Source organism: Rhinolophus ferrumequinum, chromosome 7 (genome assembly GCF_004115265.2).
Source record: "Rhinolophus ferrumequinum isolate MPI-CBG mRhiFer1 chromosome 7, mRhiFer1_v1.p, whole genome shotgun sequence".
NCBI lineage: Eukaryota > Metazoa > Chordata > Mammalia > Chiroptera > Rhinolophidae > Rhinolophus > Rhinolophus ferrumequinum.
In genome coordinates, this window is record NC_046290.1 from 24,491,951 (window position 1) to 24,504,215 (window position 12,265).

At 41.0% G+C, this 12,265-nt stretch overlaps 2 protein-coding genes and 1 pseudogene across 4 annotated transcripts in view; all 3 read right to left on the bottom strand.

The window, feature by feature from the left end:
- Positions 1 to 576, bottom strand: part of CPLANE1 (ciliogenesis and planar polarity effector complex subunit 1) — a 97,993-nt gene extending 97,417 nt beyond the window's left edge. For all 3 annotated transcript variants that reach the window (XM_033110753.1, XM_033110752.1, XM_033110751.1), the window contains exon 1: positions 400 to 576. The gene's annotated coding sequence lies outside the window, so the exon portion shown is untranslated. The remainder of the gene's footprint in view (positions 1 to 399) is intronic.
- Positions 577 to 4,381: 3,805 nt separating this feature from the next.
- LOC117025132 (aldo-keto reductase family 1 member B1-like) lies at positions 4,382 to 10,178 on the bottom strand (annotated as a pseudogene).
- A 608-nt stretch (positions 10,179 to 10,786) lies between these two features.
- Positions 10,787 to 12,265, bottom strand: part of NUP155 (nucleoporin 155) — a 50,308-nt gene continuing 48,829 nt past the window's right edge. The window contains exons 34-35 of the mRNA XM_033110720.1: positions 11,590 to 11,696; positions 10,787 to 10,991 (exon numbers count right to left, since the gene is read on the bottom strand). Coding sequence (XP_032966611.1) covers positions 10,853 to 10,991; positions 11,590 to 11,696 — 246 coding nt within the window. The 3' untranslated portion in view covers positions 10,787 to 10,852. The remainder of the gene's footprint in view (positions 10,992 to 11,589; positions 11,697 to 12,265) is intronic.

The following is a 12,265-nucleotide window of genomic DNA, read 5'->3' on the forward strand; positions in this document are numbered from 1 at the left end:
ACAAGTCACCCCCAGGCCTCCTCTGAGGTTTTCCACCGGACCCTGCGGAGGCAGCTCGCTCGGGAGACCCGCCCTCTGCCCCGTGAGGCGCCCACCGGGGACGGGACGGGACCGGAGCCGGAGGACCCGGCGCCTCGGAGCCCGGCGCCCCCGTTAGCCTGAGGATGCTGCGGCGGGAGGACGGCGCCCGGGAAGCTGGCGAAGGCCTAGACGCGGGGAAGGGCAAGTACCAGGCCAAAGGAAAAGACGGGGGCTGGGTGCGGCGGGGGACAGAGAGATCGCAGACGTGCAAGGCAGAAGGGTGAATGGGGGAATGCAGGAGCCGCAGGAGGCCGGCGGCCCCCCGGCTTGGGGAGGGGGCCGGGGACGCGAGGGGCCCGGGAACCGGCGGGCAGTTACCTCCGCCAGGGGCTGGCCCATCCGGGGCGGGAAAGGCGCGGCGAGGCCGAGGACGTAGCGGGCGGCGCGGCGGGGAGGCTGGAGGGCGACTGCCGCGGGCCCAGCCGGCCGCCGGGACGCGAGACTGCGCCCTGGCGACGGCGGAGGGCGGGGAAGGGGGCGCGAGCGCCGCCAGGGCGCCTGCTCCGAGCCGGCCGGGAGCGCGGGCGGGCCGCTCGCGCCGTTCTTCCCTCCTCCTCTTCTCCACCGGGTCTCTCCAGGCTCTCGCCCTCGTCCTCGTCCTCGCCCCCTTCCTGCAGGGCCGCGCCGCGCCTCCCGCAGCCTCCCCGCCGCTCGCACCGTCTTCTCCCCACCTTCGCTCGCTCGCTCGCGCGCTCGCTCTTATTCCTGCTCGCCGGCCACTCCCAGGCTCCTCAGCTGCGGCGGGCCTTCTGTTTCCTATCACCTGGCCGTTCCTCAGACACCTGCGTTTACAGTGCCCACGCTTCCCAGAAAACCGTCTAGTCGACCACTATGTAATTCACGGGATGTCTCCCCCCGCGCCCTCCCCCCACCCCGTGGAGACCGCCACAGACCCGAAAATAAAAGGGGTGTACACTGCCCTCCGCGGAGTCGGGGGAACGTAAAGCACTAAGGAAAGGTGTGTCCTGGTAATCCCCGAGGACTGCACTGTTTTCGCTTTCTTCGCCCCTGGCCTGGTCCAGCCGACTGACTGGGAACAAGGGTCACGAACAAGCAGCTCCACGGCTGTTTGGCCTGGGAAAGCATTTTTCTGTAGTAGCTTAGGTTTGTAAGCCTTCGGCGGTGGCATGCTCTTCGGTTTCCCTACCCGTCCTTCTCCTCACACGTTTATGCCACTGGCCTGGTGTGTTAAGGCTTGTTACCTTTGGCTAGGATAAGTATGCTCTGCTGAGTAAATGGCCAAGCCCTATTAAAGAAGAGCTATCCGGTTGGTTTATCATAGCAAACAAAGAATACAGGGCAGGAGAACTTCCTGAAGCATCATGAACCACAACTAACCCTCTGCTTCCATGTGGGATAACTGGCAGCTGGGATACTGGCAGCCCAGCGTCATTCATCTCAAAGGTTATAGAACTGAGATGGTTCCAGTCCACGGGAAGTCAGGAACACCTTACATAAATCTTGCTAGAGTTAGCACAAAAAGTCTCAAGCAGAAAAATTCGGAAACAGAAATTTTAACTTATTCCCACAGTTTTCTGTATTCCCATTTCTAGGCCTTAAGATTTGATACCGTGTTTCCCCAAAAATAAGACCAGGTCTTATATTAAGGTTTGCTCCAAAAGACGTACTAGGGCTTAAGTTCAGGGGATGTCATCCTGAAAAATCATGCTAGAGCTTCTTTTCTGGTTAGGTCTTATTTTGGGGGAAACAGTAATAATGGGATAACTGATTTTGCTGGATGGCCATCAGACCTAGTGGTATAATTCTAGAGTTGACTATTCCATATTCTTTAAAAATTTATGCAAGTGACTACAGTTTGCTAAAATGAAAGTTATTGAATGCTTATTATGTGTCAGACATCAAATTAAAAATAAGCCCGAGAATTTCCCATCGGATTTGGTGTTTCACAGTTATAGTGCCAGATATATAATAACTGAGGTCCTTTCGGTAGCAGATAATAAAATCAAATTTGACTAACTCGAGCAAGAGAGGGAATTTATTGCAGAGATTCTGGTGTATCCCACAGAATCAAAGGAATAGTTTCAACAACCATCTTTGGGCAAGATTGGAACCAGGATAGATTTTAGACTTTCTCTCTAGAGCAGAATTTCTTCCATTCAGTAGAAATTTCTGTGGTGATGAAAATGTTCTGTGTATGCTTTGTCCAGTATGGTAGCCATTAGCTACAAATGGTATTGAGTACATGAAATGTAGCTAGAGCAACTGAGATACTGAATTTTTTATTAATAAAATTCAAATAGCCGCATGTGGCTAGTGATTCCTATATTGCACAGCGCAGCTTTAAAGCTTTGCCATAACATGACTCAGCCCCAATTATTCTCAGCTCCTATCTCAGTTCAAAATTGCAAACCTCTTGGAGGCAAAATGCAAATGGTGCAGTTTAGGTAAGAGATCCACTCCTGGATCAAACAGCTATGGCTAGGATGACGCAGTACAGAAACGGCTGCCGAGGGCTTGACTGTGTGTTTCTGAGACCGTTCTTCCTCCACAAGAGGTATCATTATAAGCTGTGAGGTCTATGATAAGTGAATTATTTAGGGTAAGACTAGGCTGCCTAACAAAAAGTCCCTAAAATCAATCCATGGCCTACAAAACAGTTATTTCTCTCGTTGTAACTATTACAAGGTGAGTAGCTCTTGTATACACAATCATTTAGAGATATAGATTCTTTCATGATACTTGTTCTGTCATTCTCCAGCCTCTTATTGCATAATCAAGATGGTCACAGTGGATTCCAGCCAAAGGAAAGGGGAAAAGAGAGAGAGAATGCCCAGTCTTAAAACCTAGGCTCAGAAATCATACACAATATTTCTGCTCATGTTGCATTGGAGAGAACTTAGTCATGGTCACACCTGCAAGGGAGGCTGGGAAATGTAGATTAGCAATGTACCCAGTAAGACTGAAAAAATTATTTTGATGGACAATTAGTAGTCTTTATCACAAGTGGTTACAATACGAAAAGTAATAATATATATTTCCTGCCTTCAAGGATATCACAGGTTTGGTGAGGGAGACAGAAGAATATTTAACTAGAAATGAATACGGAGCGTGCTGTAAAAACTCAAAGAAAAGAATACTTAAAACAGTATTTCTCAAACCTGAATGCATAAATGAATCACCTGGGAATCTTGTTAAAATGCAGATTCTGATTCAGTAGGTCTGGAGTAGGTGGGGCCTTGAGATCAGCTTTCCTAACAAGCTTCCAGATGACGCCAGTGCTCCTGATCCTTGGACCATATTTTGAGGAGCCAGTGATTTTAGATTCAGCAAATACCACGGAAGGAATGGCATTTGAACTACATTCTTTCATGGTGTCACGTGAAGGAATGTGTCACGGTGCAGTGATTAAGAGACCAGCTTTGGATGTTAGATATCCTGTTGAATTCCCAACTCTGTGACTTACCTGCTGATTTAAATTACTTCTCTTTAAGCCTACTAAGATCTTAAATAACAGAGAACCTCACACAAACTAGATTTAACAATAAAAGAAGTTGATGTGCTCATTAACACAGAGGTTCAGCAGGTTTCTTGCAAGTTTTCATCAGCAGGTCTCGTTCCATTTTTCTGTAATTCTTTTCACTCTGCCCTTTGTCTTCAGGCTGGTTTCTTTTGTGATAAATTGAGAAGATGGCAAATTTACACCCATTTTACAGAGAACATTGTAGTTTAAAATATTTTTCTATAATTGAACATTCTTCATGAGCCCCCTCCACCTCAATGTGGAGCACAGAAAGTCTTTTTTTTTTCTTTAAGCTCACAAAGTATTTTTTCTCTGTGGCAAGGAGGAGTCTGGCTGAAACCATTACAGTTCCAAGCAGCCAAAACCCAATTGTCAGTGGCACTATTTTTCACTTTGTAGTTCAACTTAGAAAAGGGTATCAAGCCGTACTTACTCCAGCCAGATAAGAAGAGCAAAGAAAACTGAAAGAGACCTCTAATTTATTGATGTGGCTCTTTATTTTTATTTATTTATTTATTTATTTATTTATTTATTTATTTATTTATTTATTTATTTTGGGGGGGAATGTAATCAATAATGTTGTAAAGATTTTGTAGGGTATCTGATGAACACTTGTCTCATTAGGGAGATCACCTCGGGGATGATGTTGACGCTGCTCTTTAGACCTAACACCAAGCTGGCTTAGCCCTCGCTGGTTCATCTGCAGGTCACTGCCCCACTGCTGAGGGACACAGGCCATACTTACTATATTATATACAGGGAGAAGGAGGCAGGGAAAATGGAGGCAGGTTACTTGGGGAAGAGCAGGCACTCACGACTTCAAAACTCATTGTTGAAGGGATAATTCTTGTGGGAGGCACAGTTCCTGTTGTAGCTGAGTAAGGTGGTCATATCCTCGCTACTCAGTTCAAAATCAAAGACTTGAAAGTTCTCAGCCATGCGTTTGGGTGTCACAGACTTGAGGATCATGACCAAATTCCTCTGCCTGGGGAACTGGATCAGAACCTGGGCTGTGGTTTTATTGTGCTTGTCAGCTATTGCTTTGTTCCTGGGATCCTCCAGTAGGGAAGGGTCCTCAGGCTTGGTCCAGGGCCTGTCATTAGAACTGAGGGGACTGTAAACAGTCACCACAGTGCCTTTGGAATGGCAATACCGGATTAACTTCTCCTGACTGAGATATGGGTGGCACTCGATCTAGGTAACCACTGGCTTAATATTTTAAGCCAGTTTTATGTAAGATCTTCTCGATTTGGAGGTGGTTGAAGTTGGAGATTCCAATGGCTTTCATCAGCCCTTCATCCACCCGCTTTTCCAAGTCCTCCCACATGTCCACATGATCGGTGTCACAGGGAATCACGTTGCCTTTCCCATGCAACAGGAAATATTTGTTCCAAGGCGTCAAGCCTGTTGGCCAGTGAATAAGGAAGAAGTCCAGGTAGTCCAGCTTCAGGTCACTGAATGACTTCTGGCAGGCTCCTCTCACCCTGGTATGGGCTCCACAGCTTGGGGACGATGAAGTGGTCCTCACACTTCATGTGCTCCTTGAGTTTCTCCTGGATGGCCACTCCCGCCTCCTTCTCATTCTGCTACACATCATCTTGACAATTAGTCACTTCCATTGCTTCTTTGATAAAGTCTCTTTGAAACAAATGCTCTATCTTACCGATTTTCTTCTTCTCATTCTACTTAGCCTACAGAGTAGATTCATGATAGTGGTAGGAAGGGTTTTATGCCTTAACAGCAATGGTGGAGACGGTGATTGTACTCAAACTTTGTTTTCTATATACTTACCCATCACTGCTTCAGGATGTCTGATGTTTGCTCCTAGGTCTTCTGCATTGGTGTCCAATGTGGTACAGCTAGTTCCTCCTTGAGGATGCTACAGTGCCCATGAAGGCTCAGATACATCCTTCATCTTTCCATTCTTTTGCCTCTACAGTGGGGTCCCCTTGCTCTCAAACTCCTCCTCACCCCCAAGTGAAAATGTTATGTCCCTTGAACTTGACATAAAAGTTGAGAGCAGGTAAAGAATGATGACTCAGCTCCTTCCCCTATTACATGTTATGATATATTCTGCTGGGATCACCCCCAAATTAGGGATGGGGGAATATCCTAAGAGACAGTCTCCCAATAACTGGGAAAAACTACTCTGCTTTCAACTTCCTCTTCAACCCCATCCCCATCAGATTTTACTGTTTAATAATATGTGGATTCCTTGTTTCCACTAAGCCATAGCTTTCTTCTTCCTCTCCTTGACTGGGTAGTACTATTACCGTGTTTCCCTGAAAATAAGACCTAATAGAAAAATAAACCCTAGCATGATTTTTCAGGATGACATCCCCTGATCATAAGCCCTAATGCGTCTTTTGGAGCAAAAATTAATATAAGACCCAGTCTTATTTTTAGGGAAACAGTACATATATTCTGAATCCTCTCTGGATTGCCCCTACATTGTGATTTATACTAAAACTTCATATTCAGCCTTTAATGCTTTGAGTTTGATATATAACAAGAATTCTAGCGAGTCCCTTTCTCTATGAATAAAGCTGAACTATTTACACAATTATTTCACTAAAGAATAAAATAATTATGCTTGGAAACTTGAAGCTGAAAACAAAATCTTTGTTCTAGGTGGTATCTTTCTTTTCCATAAAGGGGGAGTGTGATTGATTCAATGAATGGGTAGTGTAATGGCTTTGTAATAAGTGTTTGGCTAGGCTAATTTTCCAGAATTCCCTTCCCTGTATGTTTCTAGCTAGAATAGACTACAAGAGAGATTAACAGCACTTGAAACCCAGTATCAGGGTCTCCAGCACACCACTGACTTAATGCTGGTAAGCCACAAACACCCTGAAAGGGAGAACATCTCCTTGATAATTATGAGAAGAGTGAAGAAGTTTCTTTCCAATACATTCACTTCTCCTCGTAGTTCATTAACCTAGATTGAGTCACTTGCCCCAAGTATGTCTCAGGTTTCAGGAAACACAAACACTGTGTGATGCTGGCCAGGTTGTCTTGCTTGGCTTTTACCTGTGAGGACCTACTCTCATTTATATAGGGGGAAGGTAGTCTAATGAAATTGGGTTCCTTTTAGGAAAGGGGAAAGAGAAAATGGATAGAATTAAGAATTCATTATACCAAGTACCTTTATAACTGGATACCCCAAATCAGGCTGCTATTAGGAAGCTGAAGAACAGATCATGAATAAAAACTATCCATTATATCAAATACTGTATTTCATTCATTCTAAGATGCACTTCCCATTTTAACATCTTAAACTGGGATAAGTTTTACAAGTTGCCAGCCAGGTAGCAGTAATTGCCTGTGTGTATGTACATCAAAATTTGCAGAAAGTCTGTCAGCAACTTGACAGAACATTCCTAAGTCGTCAACAGAACACTTAAGAAATGGCTCTTTACCAACCTTCCTTGGATGGTCATAAATTATTTTTCAGGGTGTGTGGCGAGTTTGGTGTATTACCCTACTTGCAAGCTAATAAGCCCTCTTGTTACTGTTGCATGGATGCTGGCAGAAAACATGACTCCTGGGGTTAGAAACAAAGGACTTTATTTCTCCAGGCAAACACAGTAGGCAGCATGTCAGTCCATGAGGTTCCCCAGGCCTCACAATTTCCACAGGTGTAACATGGGTGCTTACACAGCTGAAATGGGTTTTGTTACAGGAGAGGAACAGTGAGCTGGGAGACTTCCTGCTTTTATAGTGAGTGACCAGCTCATTGTACCGTGTTTCCCCGAAAATAAGACCTAGCCGGACAATATTATACCTGGTCCTGTATTAATGTTTGCTCCAAAACGACGCGTTAGAGCAGATTGTCCGGCTAGGTCTTATTTTCGGGGAAACAGGGTATATGTCATTACCTCAGCAAACACAACCCTCAGAGGGCCTGTGTAGAGCAGTTAGGCTTTGCCTTACCAGGCTTTGCCTGCTGGGCATATCTTGCTAGGGTGTGGGACAGGCAGGGTCAGGGCAGATTGACTATCCCATCAACACTGTGCTGGAAAACACCGACATCAATATCTGAGTCAAAAAATAATTCAGGGTGGTTACTCTGTTAATGTGAAGTTGTTTTAAGAATACCTTTACCAAGTCGTTTAGCTTCTATTTTCTTTTTATAAATAATAGGTAATAAAGAGTGAGGGAAAAAATAAAGGAGGTAGCATAGGAGTGGGCAGAAGGCAAGGAGAGTGGGAGATTTGGTCACGTTTTGACTGAGGAGCTTTGGAGGTCATCCAAGTGGAAATGTTCATTACACAGGTGGACACTCAGGTGTGGACTGGAGTATGGCAGTCCTGGCTCCACAGGGTAAACTGATCAATCTTACAACGAGTTTGTCTTCCTGCTGCTAGGAGTTGCCAAAATGCAAAAAGCGTAACTGAGAGTTTTAAAACAAGTGTTACAATTTCAAACATGTCATACTGCAGTAGAAGCAATGTTTATTTGAAATGGAAGAGTTAAAATAGTATTGTAACTACTCCAACATTTGAAGCAGAACAACAAAACCGAATAAAAAACAGATTACTTTAGTTCTTACAAAATTTTGGATTTAAAAGTGTTATATTTAGCTTCAATCTGCTTATGAAGAAAATTTCCTTATCGGGAAAACAAAACTTTTTCAGAAGAGTTTAAATGATTTACTAGATGACTCAGACATATTCTGAAAAATGTTTTATTATTAAGAGAATTTAAATAAACTGATAGAAAATGAGAGGAAATTATGTGCCCTTTCAAGACCTTTGGAATCAATGCTCCTCTCAGTTCTTCATGTCCTTCATATGACTGTATCACTATCATTTTTCCTCTCAGAAATAAGAGGAAAACAGATGGAGGTGGAAAGTATCCTGAGGCAGAGAATGAGTAATCTGTGAGAGTCCTGAGATGAAATTAACTATAATACATAAAAATGAAGGAAGTTTATATAGTTAGCAGAGATCTGTTCAGTGAACAAGTCACTAGTAAGTCAGGTATGTTATAACTAAAGAAATGTTGAACATACATCACATGCATTTCAGGGTCAATATCCCATACTTGCAGTTATTCAGTGGTTACTCCTAACCATTTTGCCATACTAAAATGATCTACCTAAAACATAAATATGTCACAACCAAGGGCTTCAGTGACTCCTCACTGCCTACAATGAAAGCATTGTTTCATAAACTATGTTCAATGTATTCATTGCCTATATATGTTTAATAGTCAGTATAAAGAATGTGTTGAATGAATACTCAGTACAAAGTATATTGCGGTGGATACAAGAGCTAGAAGAGCGCTACCCCAAGTCTGGTCCACTGACCGCTGACACCAGCATCACAGTGGAGGCGGAACTCGAATCTGGTTTATAAGGCCATCCAGATGATTCTTACGAATGCCAAAGTTTTAAAAAACACTGTTCCAGAGGACTAAAAAGGAGGGGACCTAATTTCTTTTTTTTTAGGGATCTTACCCTCCAAAGAATATTGAAAGTATCTGCTGTGCAGTCAGAATTATTAGAGCCTCCCAAAAGGTGCTATGTAAATGAAAGGGACAAGGTTCAGAGTTTTGACTCCTAAGGACAATTTAGCCATGATAACCTGTATCCCTTTTGAAAGAAGCTTCAATTTATGAGTTGGGTATATCTAACATATACATTAATAAGCTTGTATGTAAATGTACTTGAAACAAAACTATAGTTATATATATTTTATATATAACATATATATGTCTACATGTATATGTATACATATGTATATACATATATATATATATATATGTATATACATAAAACCATGTATATTTTTAGCAGAACTGAGTCACGGCTAAATCATAATATTTAAGTGAGACTTTCATTTTAAGCAGCCATGACAAAATTTTAAATTTACAGAATTAACAAAGCATAGCATACATTTGTTTTCCATATTCAAAAAACTAAATTTAAAGAACTGAAAAGCTGAAAAATATAGGAGGTAGTGGTACCTAATGAATGATATTTTGACATTCTATTAAATATTATAAATTAAAGATTGTAGGAGAAAGGCAGCTAAATTCTAAGAGAATAAATATGGAAAGGACAACCTATGTCTTGGGAAAAAATTAAAAGTGGAAGGAGAAATATTTTCAAAATGTATTTTAAAAATTACTAGACGTGCACTAGTGACAATAGGCAGAAGGTAATTAATCTTGGTAGCATAAAAGTGAGAGGAAAGGAGTGCATGTTCTTGCCTTTTTGGTAATCTTGGTCATTCTCACTCTCTTCTCCTCTCTTGTTGCCATGACTTTGGGGCACTTGGTTTAGTTATTCCAATTTTCTTAAAGACTAAAAACTGCATTACTAATAACTTAGCTTTACATATTGTGTGTCTTAGGTAAAACTCGTGGGTTGTGGTTACTGATTGCAGAGGGAGGAGAAGGAATTATGTAGGGAGCTCAATGCACAAACTACTTGTATCCTCTAATGCTGTGGTTCTCAAACCTGACATGTACCAGATTGCTCTAGAGGACTTGTGAAAACAGAGTACTGGGCCTTACCCCAAATTTTGGATTCAGTAGGCTTGGGATTGGGACCGATAATCTGAATTTCTAACAAATTCCCAGATGATGCTGATGTGCTGGTGTGGTACATACACCGTGAGAATCACTCTAATGAAATCAGTAGTCACAAGGCCAAAGAAGAACTACGTAGACACTAAGGAAAAACAGTATCTCCCTATATAGGTTTCCAGACATAGCACAACACTGAAGTTTATCACCTGCTCACAAAACAACCACGCATATATTAATCTTCAAGGATTATAACTGACAAAATTAGTAGGTGGAAGGAATTTCTTTCTAAGGATAAATCCAACACCTAAGTAACTTTTTAAAAGAGAAAGTGTTTGTCTATTTAAGGATTCTTATGAAATCCAGTATTATGGGAATGATCCGCTCAGCTAGCCTATTTAAGTTTTGATATCAACATCCTTGGACTAACATGAAAATGAGTATTAAACATTCATAATTTCTGCCTGCAGTAAAATTCAAAACAAGAGTTTCTAAATATTTTTTATACTTGTGTTAACATCATAACTAATCTTACCTAGGTTGTTTTCTAACCTTATTAAAAAATCAAATAGTAACACTAAAAAAGAATTCATCTGGCAAATGTACTGTTTGTGGATAGTAACCACTTATTAAAAACACATTTCTATTATATTAAAATTGTTCTTAATTTCTTAGATTTAGAGCACCTGATTTTTGGACCCAGCTGAGATTTTATTTTACAGATCAAAATGCGCGGATAAAAATACAGTACAATAATTAATGAAGCCGTTCTAATTTAGCCTGAAGAGATTTAAAATTCCCTGTGATGGCTTGTACTGCTATTGAAGAGCTCATAGACTGGAGCTCAACCAGATAACCGCAAACAGCATCCAGGCAGAGATTTGTAAATCTTCTCCTGCAAAGGAAAACACATCTGATCAACTATCTATACATTTAGAAACATTTCTTCCTATATGACTTTCCTCCAACTTTTGCTAACATTACTTATACTCTCACAGAAGAGCAAGGATCATGTGATTACATAAATGGTAAATAAATGAAAACAAAGAAGGAAACTTGGGGGGAGGTACATTCCTACACCACCACCATTTTTCTTTTGAAGATTATTATAATGAGGCTGTAAGGGATGACTTCTTAAATTAATATTAAATTATTGACATTCTTTTGGCCTTTTCAAACAAATACAAATTGGCCAATAATATCACAAAGCTATAACTGAACTGTCCTAGCTCATTAATTCAAAGCAGGAGTTTAGAAGTAATTTGTAAATTATATCCTTTTATTTGCAGTAAAAATTCAGCATGAGATGAGAAACGGAAAAAACTCTAACCTTTCATACATCGCAATTAATATCATTCAAATAGTTATTGTTAACATACAAAAGACTAAATCTCCTATACTTCTTTATAATCTCCATATCTTTCCCCTTTGTCTCTAAATTTATTAGAAGCATTTAAAAGCTTTTGCTATAACACAGTATCTAATTCAGTTACCTTTCACAATTTAAAACCTGGCTAGGATTCTCAACGTATCTTGTCAATAGTACATGTATACAATCCAAAAGGTGCAGTGGCTTCTTCATTCTGTTCCAGAATGGATCCTATAAAGAAAATATACATCGTGTGCTATAAGGCAAACTGTGTCAACTGATTTTTCAACCATTTATGTTAGTTAAAACACCATCAGAGTCTAAGGCAAAATTTACTGATATTGAAATAAGCATTTATCATTATGTAGTTACTAAATTATGTATCTGGTTATGGTTAATATTTGAACATTAAAAAATGCATTGTGATGTTATTTATGAGTCAATCCCCTTTGTAGAGCATGTAAATTTCCTGTTAGGAACTTGAGGTAAGAGGAAAAAAACCCATCTCTTCCACGAGCTGTGATACCACCTTTACTGTGAACCTATGCAGATTCAGTTTGATATTGTAAATAAGAGACTAAATTAGTGAAAGAATCTTAATTCTAGTCTGGCTTCACCTATTACTAGCTATGTGATTTGAGCAGGTTATTTAGCATCTCTTCCCTTGTAGTAAGAGAGGGGATGCTACGACCTGCTCATTTCCATCACTTTTATATTTCCATGCTACTATAAAAGACATGATTTAGTGCAAGGTTTTATTTGGATAACAATTACAAAATATATAGTCTAGTAAAGTTCAA